We start from the raw sequence: 14,254 nt of genomic DNA on the forward strand, positions 1-14,254 counted from the left end.
TACAAATATTTGCACTGTTAAAAAGAAACAAACAAAATAGTATTTCAATTCACCTCCTACAAGTACTGTAAAGCAATCTCTTTATCATGAAAATTGAACTTACAAATGTAGAATTATATAAAAAGAATAACTGCACCCAAAAATAAAATATAAAACTTTAGAGCCTACTTCTTGTTCAGCCAATCACTCAGACAAACAAGTTTGTTTACATTTGCAGGAGATAATGCTGCCCACTTCTTGTTTACAATGTCATCTGAAAGTGGGAACAGGCGTTCGCATGGCACTGTTGTAGCCGGTATCACAAGATATTTACGTGCCAGATGCGCTAAACATTCATATGTCCCTTCATGCTTCAACCACCATTCCATTACAGTGCAAATATTTGTAATAAAAAAATAATATAAAGTGAGCACTATACACTTTGTATTCTGTGCTGTAACTGAAATCAATTTTTTTGAGTTAATCGTGTGAGTTAACTGTAATTAACTGACAGCCCTAATAATCAATATTCCATTCTTGCCGGGACAAAGAGTAAAGATTTCATGTTTCAAACATTCTGAAAACTACAAAGTGACGCTGCTGTTCACTTGAGAACAATGCAAAAATAGATTATGTGTTTGAAGGAAAACTAAATGTTTTGTTTCAATTTCAAGTATTTAATTTTTCTTTTTAAATAAGAGGAAAATTCAAAAATAGGTCACTTCCTTGTATAGTAACTGCAGTTCTTTGAGACATGTGGTACATACCTGCATTTTACTGTGGCTACACATGTGATAAGACTGGAAGATTTTTGCTAGCAGTATCTGTTGGTCTGTGACTACACTCCTTATCTCCTTGTGCTCTGAACTGAGAGTAGAAGGGGTGTGTGGATTGGCTGCCTCTCCTCTACTGCAAATCATGAGTCAAGAATCTGAAGCAGAGGGGAAGGAGGGCAGGTAGTGGAATACAGTCATGGACCACACATCTCAAAGAACTCCAGTTACCATACAAGGTAAGAACCTCTTTCTTCAACTCCCTATGTGTATTCCACTGTGGGTAACTGAGACAGTACTCACTGAGGAGGAAGATGTGAGGACCTGTGCAGTATTGATGTCTGAAGGACTGTCAAACCAAAGGATGCATTTGCTATGGAAACTTGCACTACGACATAATGTCTTGTGAAGGTATAGCTAGAATCACTAGTCTCAATGCCTTGCCATCCTTTCACTCTTCCCATATAGTTAAATATCCTTGAAAACTAGCTATATTTAAAGTAAATAGGTGCTGTATGTAAACAACAAATACTTTTGTTTTGGATAATTCTGAACTCTGTATCTCTTCCACTGATATTAAAAGGAGTCTTTTTTCCATTGATTTCTGCTGCAGAAAGACTGGGTACCTTATGTATGTGGCATATTGCCTTCTATTAAGAAGTATTCATCCACCCCAGAGCCAGATTAAGGGACCGATCTGACATCAAAGGCCTTTTCCCCCGACTTCAGATGCTTCTAAGTGCGTGAATGATAACTTCGTATCTACTTGGGAATGAGACCCCAACAAACAGATCAAAAGACCTGGCTTGTGGGGGATATCACAGGAAGAGAAAGCCTGGAATTACTTTTGGGCTCCAAGAGGTAAAGGCCCAACACCAGAAACAATGATCCAGAAAACAAATATCCTCAAGGCCCACCAGACACCAGGTATGTGGATCTTACACCAGGAAAACTGGGGCCATGAAACCTAAACTATGCATGATACAGATACATTTAAAAATGTAACTGTCTAATGTAACTAACAGCAAATAAAGAATTCTTAGGCAAAATCCAAGAAAAACTCTGGACACAGAGTGAAGGTCTCTATGATCACAGCTAGCTATGAAAAGAAAGAAACTGGCTGGAGACTTCATGGCTTCTTGTAACCTTGGCTCTGAACCTTTGGTGTAACATTAAATTATACGAAGAAAGCAAAAGAACTGGAAGATGCTAATTGGTTATCTTCAGATAATCTCATAAAAATGGAGTTTTTCTAAATTTGAATGTTCATTTGCATAGCAAATTACTTGGTTAATTACACCTGCTGATTCAGGCATTCCTCTCTCTGTGACTTCTATATTTTAATTTCTTTGCCTAAGAGCTTGTGACTGATGCCTCAAGTTGGTGAGAAGATAAAGTTCCAAACTATTTTTCTTTAGAGAAGAACTTTCTTTGAGCACTCCAGCTGCCACAATCTGAGACATGGAACTATATTGCAACTCACTTTTAGGTAATTGCAGGGTACCCTTGTGACATTTTAGTATAAGTGAACAAAATGTACCAGTACAAAACTGTATTGCAGGTAGACTGTCAAAGGAAAAAGTTCACATAACCAGTATTAAAAAAAAAAAAAAAAAGGGGCAAGTGATTTAAGTAACTACAGATATGGAGTATTTTAGACAAAATAGACAAGTTAACTTTCAAAATAGTTTACAATATAAAAAAAACTTGAGACTTTCACTTCCTAGTTAGTTTCAACCAAGGTATTTCCTCCAGTTATTTGAACAAACCTTGTTTATCTTCACAGATGCAGTTTCCTTATTTCTTTCATCATCTGAAATACCACCTGTACAAAAATTAAGAGGACACACTTTGGTCTCAATTTTAACACATTTTGCTCTTTTTTAATTATACATTTAAGAGCATTAATGCAACAGCAATATTGTATGCACTGCCAAGTGAGACTCTCTCCAAATACTTTTTTTATTGTTACCGGCAAGAGCCAAGAAGTAATTTATGGAGAATAACCAGTAAAAACTGTTGGGAATTGCTTTGAGGAAATTGCTACTAGCGCATATAAGAATGGAAAATGAAATACTGAGTAGTCCATTAATGTATATAGTTCATAACATACACATACAATCTCATCGAGAGAGAGAGAGGCTGATCAAACTATGTTTATGTTGTGATATACTTTTCCACAAAGAATTTCTCAGCAGTCAATTGGAGAGATGCTAATAGAACTAAATTTATGCATTCCAGATTACCAAAGTTATTGAGTTTTTATTTAGAAACTAAATAGATTATTAAAGCAGTTCTTAAACTTGTTCATAGACCAATTGCTTATAGACCACAGAGATCGAGCTAGTCAAAGTAATAGCTCTCCTTATTACCAACCACTAAACTACCTTAACGGACAGTGAAAAATACAACACCACTTTCCTAATATGATGGTAATAGAAATAATAAAATAAAATAAATACATAGCAATGGCTATACCTGCCACCAGGATGATATGCAATAATGAATGGGAGGAGAGGTGATACAAAATTGGGAATAAGAGAGAAAGGGATCCATGACATAATATTTCTTCCATTTAGTTACGGCCAACACTATGAAAGGATATGTGAACTCATGGATTATTGAAAAAAGTGACAATAGTGTCAAGATACAAGGCTAATTTAATAAAATGTCCTTGCATACAATTTCCATTAATTGCACTTGGAGTTCTGAGGTTCTGAAGAGCCACAAAAATGATTCAAAGGCTGGAGAAAATTCCTTACAATGAGAGGCTTACATAGATCAATGTGTTTAGTTTATCAAAAAGAAAATTGAGAGCTGATTTGCTCAGTGTATACTTCCATGGGGAGAAATTACCAGGTACTAAAGGGCTCTTTAATCTAGTGGAGAAAGGCATAACAAGCACCAGTGCTGGAAGCGGAAGCCAGCCAAATTCTAACAGGAAATAAGGCACACATTTTTAACAGTGAGCATGATTAAACACTGGAACAAACTGCTAAGGGAAGTAATGGATTCTACAACTCTTGATGTCTTCTAATCAAGACATGATGCCTTTTTGGAAGGTATGTTTTTAATTAAACAAGTTACTGGGCTCAGTACAAGATAAATGGGTGAAATTTAATGGCCTGTGATATACAGAAGATGATTTAAGTTTGAAGGCTTTATGGACCTTCTGCTTGAAGTTCTATGAAGGTCCATAAAGCCTTCATTTCACCACCAGATAAAGAGAATGTTTTCCAATCACTTCAAGAGACAATCTAAGGGTATGTCTACACTGCAATAAAAGACCCATGGCACAGCTGCGGCTGGCCCGCGTCAGCTGACTTGGGCTTGTGGGACTACAAACTGCGGGTTAGATGCTTGGGCTTGGACTGGATCCTGGGCTCTGAGACCTCCCCCCTTCAGGGACTCGGAGCCCAGACTCCAGCCTACGCCTGAACATCTGACCTGCAGTTTGTAGTCCCACAACCCGAGGCCCATGAGCCTCAGTCAATTAGCCTGGGCTCTGAAACTCAGTGCTAAGTTCTTTTTGGGTTTTTTTGCAATGTAGATGTACTGTAACAGATTAACTTCAATATCCCAAGCCAACTTTAACTCTATTTTATTAATAGCTATAAATCGTATCAACAAAGAAAATGTCATCTTGCAATTTTGTCTCTACATTATATCAGATTTAAATGGCTACTGTCAAGTAAAGGAAACTTTTTAAAATAACTGTTGTAGCACCTTAGATTAATAATTTTTTAAAATCACTTTAATACTGTTTACTTTCTAAGCTATCTGATAATGGCTTTTTCCCCAAGCAGGTTACTGTTTCAAAGGTTTGGATGAATTTTGTGAACTAAACAGAGCGATGCTGGTACTATTAACTAGAGAAAGGTTCTCTGAAAATGTTCCCCCAAAATACTGCTAAAGCAACTCAGTACTGAACTGCTATAACCTAGCTGTGGGCTTCCTCTTAGCAGAGACTGCCAATGTGTTGAATTCTGATAAACTGTGCAGTGGTTCCATGATGCAGAACACCACCTGGTAGGTTGAAACCAAATCCATTTCATTTGTGATATATGCCAGTTTCATTATGATTAAAACGAAAGCTGTCATATTAACTTTGCATGGTATAGTGTATATATACTTCTACCATAAACATAAATTTTCCCTTTTCATCCAAATTCTGAGCAATAGAAAGATGGGTTCCATTTGTAAATGTAAGTGATACAAGACTGATAGAATCTTAAAAGAATTATGAAAACGAAGGAAAGAAAGTAATCACAGAATATGAGGATGAGATCCAGGTGGCTCTAACAGTAACAAGAGAAAGAAAAATATCAACTTACTGTAGTTCTTCAAATCTTTACAGAGTTTTTCTATTAATGGTCCTTTGTCAGCACGTGCATCCCTTCTGTAATATTAATGAAGAGTTATTTGCAATAGCACCTATGGTTTCTGCTGCACTAGACACACACCATCACTGCCCTAAACAGCTTTAAAACCTTGGTAAGTTTAAAGCACTTGGATTGCTAAGGATCAGACTGCAGGATCAGAGCCAAGATTTGCAACTTCACATCATCTGCAATGCAAAATTTTGCATTAACTGGCCCTGTTTCAAGCAATTCGTTTCATAATTGCAGAGAATCAAAACTCTCACTATATTATCAATTCCCAAATCAATCTGAGAACCATTGCGAAACAATGTAATGGGTATACAGACTATTTTATTTGTTACCATTTTTCAAAGACCACCAAGTGAAGATCTTGCATGTTTTTAATTTTCAGCAAAACCTTTGCAGTTAATCTTTTAATAGTTTTAGAAATTTACAATTTAAAAAGGGAGTTTAAAATTTTATTCAGGAAAATGCATCAACACTGGTTTACAAATAAACTAGTTTATTTTAAGAATCCAGTATACAGCACTTGGTGAATTTGCTTACTATATTTTGGCACATAAAACTTCGTAATTTTTAGATTTGCATGCTTGCATATCGGAGAAACAGCTGCTAATTGCTTTCTGAGCTACTGTAAGTTTTGGAATCATAACTCAGTTGAAATAAGAAGCAACAAAGTATCATTGTGGCTCCTTCACTGTTCTATTCATAGATTAATTTATAATCAGTTTATTTTACTGTTGAATAAGCTCATGCAGACGTGGAAGTAACAACCATAAACAGAGTTAAGTAAAGCGCCAAACCACTAAACTGGTGCTTATGTCAATGGTGTAGAGGCTCTAAAATATAACAAAGATTTAATAGGACACTAGCATCCCTTCCTCCATATGGATCAGTAAAAATGAATGACTTTTTTTAAAGCAATGCCATATGCACCAGTTTTATCCATGATCAGGTTTCTTTCAATGTATAAACAGACAACTTACGTTCATCTGACTGTATTGCCAGAGATCCCATTAGCAAAGTAATGGAGGGGAAGTGCTTCCATTTTGGTGGCAATTGCTTTTCCCCCATAAGGGGCCATATCCATTATACATTTAAAGTTATTATTTTCAAAGCAGTGTAGGTGAGTTAGCCATACATCCCCTCCATTAAAATTAATGAAAGATGTGTTAAATCCCCAGCCTGGTTTGAAAATATCAACCTATGATTTTTCAAATGTGCAAATTCATAAGTTCTCTTACAAGTCATTTCATAGGTTTTATTAAAAGGAGAATCATGAAAATATTTTCATTTCACTTTAATCTACCCATATTTCTTTAGTGCCTTGATAAAGTTACTTAGAAAAGGCATACATGCATACAGTTAGTTGCCTTTTTGAAGAACCTCCCAGCCCAGGTTTCAATGGTTAACAGCAAATGTTGACTCTTAACCCTTTATCCAATATTTACTACAATCAAGCAGACACGACATCAGTGTCAAATTTATATACCACTTACGGGAGAATGGGACATTTGGAACTCCATATCTAAACTTATTAAAATTGGAAAAGATGCTCAAAACTATCTCCAATCTGTAAATTTGACAGCGATATTTATATTTGGGATTCAGATATTACCACATTACATTTAGAGCACCACCAACCTCATAAAGATTTTTGTATTCATGTGGTAATATTTTTCCTTATTGCAGCAGCAGTTTTCTTTTTCTCCCTTCTCCCTTAGTTGAATCTTCTCCTGAACCTGCAATAAAAAAAAATAAAGTCAGTCTTGGAACTAGAGCGCACAGTATAATGCATAAAAAATATTATTTGAAAACTAAAGGACTTATTTATTCCTATTACAAGCTATACCAGGAAAGTATGAAACTTCCTTCCTTAAGAGATAGCTATTTGGATCCCAAAACGTACAGGTCCTGTCAGGTATTTTTACAAATAAATCTTAATTTGATATATAAGGACTTACTGGCCTTATCAATCATGCATTTAAATTCTGCAAGATCTAAGTGGTTACATAATTATCAACATTCAGATTTTCATAGCAAGTAATTCCATTACTATCCACCCAACTTTGTTAAAAAACAGCATTATGTACTACTTCCCAACCAGGAAGAGCATCCGAAGAAGTGGGCTGTAGTCCACGAAAGCTTATGCTCTAATAAATTTGTTAGTCTCTAAGGTGCCACAAGTACTCCTGTTCTTTTTGCGGATACAGACTAACACGGCTGCTACTCTGAATACTGTAACTATGGTTCTTTGAGATGTGAAACAGACATGTAATACACTTAGGTGTGTGCACACCCAGCGCACCAGAACCAGAGATTGCGCCCTCATTTCCTTTGCACCAAACCCCCATATAAGGCGACTCTGATGCGGAGGCAATGGAGTGTGGGTAGTGGAATACACGTCTACATCACATCTTGTAGAACCAGTTACAGTAAATAACCATTTCTTCTCCTTTGAGTAGATGCAGATGTGTATTCCACTTAGGTGACTTGCAAGCAGTACCCCTCTTCCAGGAGGTGGGACTAAGTCTATTGAAGTAGTACCGCCTTTCCTAAATTTGTGTCTACTCTGGAAGATGCGGCAATAGCATAATGGTCTGTAAACGTATGTATGGACAACCACATTACTGCCCTGCAAATGTCCAATATGGAACTGTCATTGAGGAATTTTATTGACATTGCTTACGCTCTTATCAAATGAGCTTGTATCTGCTGAGGAAAACTTTATATTTTTTTTGCTAACTACCTGAAAAACTACCACTCTCTGAAAAACCCTATCTGTGTGTGCTCCGCCACAATAGCTGTATACAGCTGAGCCTTTCACAGTTAGTCAATAAACAACCATCTGGTTGCGGCAAAGTGTCTTGATACTTGAGATTAATTTCAATTTTTACTGGTGACTCTATAGAACAGCAAACCTGCACATACAAGAAGCACTTTTTCTGAGCAAGGCTAATTTACTTGCAAATTTATGCAAGGTTAGCTTATAACAACACTTAAGTATTTTCTTTAAGTAAAGATAAGATGCAAGGAAAATGCCTATTTTGGGGGATACAAGAAGGGTGTCAAACGATCCATATGAGATCCAAACACAAGTAGAGCGTTGTGACTCTATATCACTGTAAAAGTTAGCTAAGAAAAAAAAAAAGAACTTTTGTTTAAAAACAACTTAAATGTTATCAAATATTAAATATAGTTGGTAAAAATGCAGTGTATTTAATTAGTGAGTCCTAGTAATTTATGAACAACAGGCTTCAGCATGGCCCACAAGTTCCTACAATTGAAATGTATTTGAAAAAGAACTTTGGACTTACCTTTATATGGTATTTTAATGCACCAAGCTGATATACTGTTTGAAAAGGTTTGCGATCAATCGGACATGAAGCCATAATCTGAAAGAAGATTTTTCATCTATTATGATTTACTCTAAACTAGAAAAAAAATCTCAATTTTCTAGACTTTTAATTCATTTAATTATCCTGGGCTTCTTAGCAGAAATCTCTCACCCTCTACTAACTGCTCAGCTACTGATAGCCTCTACGGGAAAAAGAAAAATAGTCCTGCCGTAGAGGATTGGCTCGGCTCCAATAAATATGGGAAGTTGTTACTGAAAAATTAACACACTAATTACGTACCCAGAAAAATAGACAGAGGGCAAATGAATACTTTGATATTTGGTTATCTTTTATTCAGTACTCAGAAAAAGTACGTTCACCTGTAAAATAACCCAGCACACTTGTTCATTTTTAAAAAATAAAAATAATATTTGATAAACATGCCTATTCTGTTCAATGCCCAGAGATTTCACTCAATTTAATAAGTTCAATAGAAACATGTCTTAGGCGTAAGGAGGCTCACTCTGTCATATGGTAACACTTTGTTAAAGAAAGATCTGATGGCTATATTCTTATATGATGTGTGTCTAAACAAAAGCTCACTGACACACTAATTATTGTGTGCAGTGTAGTTGTAGCCATGTTGATCCCAGAATATTGGAGAGGCAAGGCGAGTAAGGTAATATTTTTTTATTGGACCAACTTCTGTTGGTGAGAGACAAGCTTTCGAGCCACACCTGAAGAAGAGCACTTTGTGGCTCGAAAGCTTGTCTCTCTCACCAATAGAAGTTGGATAAATAAAAGATACTACCTCACCTACCTTGTTCCTCTAATACTGATTATTTTGTTTCTGATATTTACATGGCAAGGATATGTAAACCTGTTAAGAGTCCCTAAACAAAGTACAAAAACAAAAACAAAAATGAAAGTAATTTGCTTGAAACATGCAATGTTATAACTTGCTCATATTAACTGATTTGCATTTATTACCCTAGTAAGATTTAACCAACCATCATAAAAGCTGTCATGTACAGACTCAATTTCATCCAATCATTGAACTTTTCTATAAGGACAAAACTGCCATATGTGAAACAGAATGTACCAAAATATCTAGATTTTTTTTTTCTTCACAGATGTGGGGTATCAAGGACACTGAATAAAAAATACTGTTTCTGAAAAAAGTTTATCAACTTCAACTCAGGATCAGCACCTTGCTTAATATCACAACACTTAGACATATTTATATTGAAAACAACAATATGTTTATTACCAATGATTCAAGAGATAGTGAATAAGGATAATGGAAAGAAAAGGTTATATTTACAACAAAAATCATAACATTTCTAGAGACTAAACTTAAATATTAGGTTAACCTGTCTAATGAAGTTAACCTCACTCACAGCCTTTTGAAGCATCTTCAAACCAAAACTGTCCATGATCCCATTTTCATGAGTGTAAAGGCACTGCACTTTTACTTCCTAGGTACAGGATGATGGGATGTCTTTTTTGTTCCTAAAATATGCTCCAGTGAACCTTTAAAGGGTATCAAGATAAGGTTCTCTTCCCCTGTTGTATTTCTATACCCATTCGTTCCTTTCTGAAATTCTTACAATCCTTCATCTGCATTTAGCTTTGATGGTTGACCAATTGTGAATGAGATAAAACTTTATTTACCTGTCTCTGTTAAAATGTAAATTAACATCTTTTGTCTGAAAGGAAACCTGCTTCTCCACCTCTGCTGTGATACAGAACATATTTTCAGCAGACATACATAACTCCTTAAATAGCATCTGTACATACATTTCACAACAATGACCAATGTGACCCTGGCTTTCATTTAAGCCCACATACAATTTTCTCTGGGGAACCGGAATATACCTACCAGAATCAGAATATTCTTGTAACCCCCTTGGCCAGCTGGCATTCAGGGTTTCTTGGGTCATAGCATATATATGAAAAGTTCACAGAACTCAATTTTTCTATAATGTGTGACCATGGATATAACAGTTTATGTTCATATAGTGCCTTTCATGCCAAAAAGATCCCACAGCTCTTTACAAACACTGTACAAGAGTTACTTTGCCCACTACTAAAAGATAGCCACCTCTGCAGTGGAACTCATCAGCTTTTTTATGGTGCATAGCATTATTATGATAATTTAGTACAGGAAATGAAGTTCATAACTAACTGAAATGTAAATGTAATTAACTGTAATGCTGTTCTCTTGCTGCAGAGAGAAAATGGTTCCTACCACTCTTAGGCATTCGTCTCCCTTTGCCCCCATTTAATTGGATTTGGCCTCTCACAAACCCCTGCCACTCTTCTCCTTCTGTCTTATTCTTTTACCTTACAGCCTTCCTTGTATCACCACTACCCTCCACATGATAAAGCTATCCTCTGCTTCCCCACGGATTAAACCCTGGTGGGAGATTGTGTTACTTGCCAAAGTGCTGAAGTAACAATTCCAAAGTGCTCAGTGCCAAACGGAAGAACCTATGCAACGGAACAGAGGATTCTTTAAGATCTTCAGAAACTAGCTTTCTATTTATGCTCCTGATCTAGTGGTGGCTGAAGAGCCGTTGTGTCACCAAAATAAAACTTAAATAATGGAGGACAAGACCTGACTAGAAATCACATGGGCATGCAGAATAGATACTAAAGCAGAGTAGGTGCTGAACAGGAACAATAATTGAAGAGATGCATCTTCTGTGGGAAACCTCTTGCTGACCTCTGTCAGGAGGAAATGAATAAAACGTTCCAGGATGGTAGTTAAGTTCCATAGTGAGATAAAACTGTCAGATAAGAGAATGAATTTTGGTGGGTACCACCTGACTCTTACTAGATCCAGCTAAGATCCAGGAGTAAGAATCCTACAAAACAGCTTCACAAAAGTAGAATTTCAAGGTGAGTAACATTCTCTTAGTGCTGTGTACTAGTCTTTTCTCTCCTAGGACACTACTCTAGCCCCACACAATCAGAGCAGAGACTGGGAAGAAATCAGGAAACCTTTCTTTTTAAATTTTCAGTTTTTTTAAAATAACAGCAGAGCTTAACTGTAAAATGTCATTTGTCATTGTGTATATATTAGTGTTGGTTCCTCTGTAGTAAATAAAAATCTGACAGTAGTTCAAGTCATGTTGAGCAACACTTTTTATCCTTAGTTGTTTTTATAGAATATATTGAAAATAGGCTCCATTTTGGAAAGTGGGGGAAAGAGGAGAGTCTTTCAGATTAGAATTTTCAGGTCACTCCTTAGTTTTTTTCCACCCCATGCATGTAGCTTTGCCTTTAAAATAAACCTAAAACCTTCAGGAACTTGTATACAGTGGTATAAAACTAGTTATTGTACATTTCAAAGAAGATACATTATTGTAATATCTTCTGTATTCCGAATTGGGTGATTTCTCATAACTCATAAGTTAAAGTAATTGATGGTTATTTATAAATGAATGATCATACAGAAGGATCAAGGTAGGCAAGCAAATATTAAACTACTTCTTCACCCAAATTAAAAAAAAAACAAAAAAAACTATATGACATTATCATACTGCTAGTGGCCAAATATAAAATATACTTCTATAAAACCACTTATAAATTTCCCCAGCAATGGCATTTTGGTATCGCCCCACCACACTTTACAAAGAAATTTAAAATTATATTTATATAATTACATGGGCTGAAGGGATCCCACAGCCCCAGGGGAGAAAGCAACCTTCATAAAGTTATTTATTTGAGGTTTGCCCTCCACCCCCCACTTATCTTTAGCCATGATGGAAAAAGCAGACAGGTCCCCTAGGCAACTAACAAAACTTACAGAGAATACAAGCAAACTGAAAAGGTACATCTTTATCTATCTTAGATAATTAGACTGTAAACTGTTTGGAGCAGAAATCACCTTTTATTCTGCTTTTGTATAATGCCTAGTACAATGGAAGTCTCAATCCTAATCAGGCCTTCTAGATGATACCTATATACAGTAGAGGAAGGCAATGACAATAAGAAAAGCTATTACAGAGGGGAACAAAAGGGCAGAGATCTTATTTTCTAAACATATGATTAGTGATCTGGTAAAGCATGCATTTAAACCAAAAATCTCATTTACTCTAGCAAGGAGGATTGTATAGAAGAAAACTCTCATAGGTCTGTATTGTACTGAATGAGATAAACTTAATTCTAACTCAAAAGGACAGTATTTTTTTTAAGAAAACAATTTTTTTTTTTTTTTTTTTTTTACACTAGCAACCCAAGCCAGCAATATACAAAAGAAATGATCCACTGCTTTTACCTACTTTCAGCTGAAGCTAGGTTTGACAGTCTTGGAAAAATAATAGTTTTGCTGCAGTGGATTCAGTTCTTGAATAAGTGTACACTAGATACAGAACAGAATTAAAAACCACGGAAAAGAAAGTTAAGGACAGAAAAAAGTTTTCTACTTACTTTAGACAAGCAAACAGAACCTAAAAATAATTACTGGTTATAGAACAGAGAAATTGTGGTTGTGATTTTAATCTTACACGTCAATTCTTAATATGACCACAATGAAGGATCTGGAGGAGCAACATTTCTTAACAAATTCCTGGAGAGCAGCATCAAGCTAGAAAGTTAGAAAATGAAGCCACATTGTGCTAGGTACTATACACACACCTATGAAGACAATGTCCCTGCCCAGAAAGGCTTACAATGTAAGATAAGGGAAGTATAACTAATTAGTGGAATGGAATTCAATCGAACAATTTTTATATAATCAGCAATCGCAAATATAAAGTGGAGATTATCCCCATCTACCCACCAAAATAGCCATAATTAACGGGCAAATTTCTTGTAGGCATCACAAGAGGTGGGAGGTCTTGAGAAAGTCTGATAGCACTATTTATAAACAAATTTAATGTAAGTAGCTTTCTTCACTGTTCAAATAGAAAATGTAAATAATTTTGAAAATTTGAATCCAATTAGAACACATACTCAGAGATTTAAGTAAATGGTCAAAGTGATTAGTGACTACTTTACTTGATCAGCTAATCAGTTATTTTTCCCATTAAAGATTTCAGACACACAGAACACATTACATCTTTGTTCTGAAACTTACTTCAGCCCATTTAAGAATACAGGTCATGCAGAAGAAGTGCCTGCAGTTTTCAGGAAAACCAACCTCCTGTTCTAAAAGGCAGTTTAGACAGATCGGGCACCTGTCAGCTTCATCGTATAACACAGCAGTAGGACAGGAACAGCTTTCTTCATTCTCTTCACCTGTTATTAACATTGACACTTTCAATTATTGTGCATTTCTGGAACTACATTAGATTTGAATACAACAGTTTGAGTTAAAAATAAGTGTGCTAACTCTTAACTGTACATATTTGCATCTTCCTGATGTACTCAAGTTTAATATCTTGTATTTTTTGTAAAGGTAACAACTCATCTAGTTGTAGTAAAGAGCAGAGTGGCAAGTCAATTATCAATGTTTCAGTTGTTTAGTCAAGCTGTTGACCAAAACAGTGATGTTAAAGGAATTTTAACTTGACTGGAAAAAACCTGAAGAGCCTGGCAACCACATAATCCTTACCAGTATTCTCCATTCAAAGGAATGGAAGTTAGCTCTACATTTGTTTTAAAAAAAATATAAACAGAGGGATGATAAGCTAAATTATTGAACTAATCTAGCCCTATTTTATTTGGAATCAATGCACAATGTAAAAATAGTTCCCTTCTGTCTAAGCCCCCACTCATATGCTTGTGGTGTCTGGGCATAATGGGATGAGTTAAGCATGTCTCCGTTCTAATA

At 35.8% G+C, this 14,254-nt stretch overlaps 1 protein-coding gene across 18 annotated transcripts in view; it reads right to left on the reverse strand.

Moving 5' to 3' along the window:
* The window catches only part of SCAF11 (SR-related CTD associated factor 11), a 64,358-nt gene that overhangs the window by 29,550 nt on the left and 20,554 nt on the right, over positions 1-14,254 (reverse strand). For 8 of the 18 annotated variants that reach the window (XM_065557650.1, XM_008162488.4, XM_065557643.1 and 5 more), the window contains 5 exons: positions 13,559-13,719; positions 8,452-8,529; positions 6,779-6,876; positions 5,087-5,151; positions 2,522-2,577 (listed from right to left, as the gene is read on the reverse strand). In XM_065557650.1, coding sequence (XP_065413722.1) covers positions 2,522-2,577; positions 5,087-5,151; positions 6,779-6,876; positions 8,452-8,529; positions 13,559-13,719 — 458 coding nt within the window. Of the gene's footprint in view, positions 1-2,521; positions 2,578-5,086; positions 5,152-6,778; positions 6,877-8,451; positions 8,530-12,367; positions 12,440-13,558; positions 13,720-14,254 lie in introns of all 18 variants that reach the window. The other 10 variants (XM_065557701.1, XM_065557682.1, XM_065557690.1 and 7 more) reach the window with 2 other exon arrangements.

The sequence above is a fragment of the Chrysemys picta genome, chromosome 1 (assembly GCF_011386835.1).
Source record: "Chrysemys picta bellii isolate R12L10 chromosome 1, ASM1138683v2, whole genome shotgun sequence".
Taxonomy (NCBI): domain Eukaryota; kingdom Metazoa; phylum Chordata; order Testudines; family Emydidae; genus Chrysemys; species Chrysemys picta.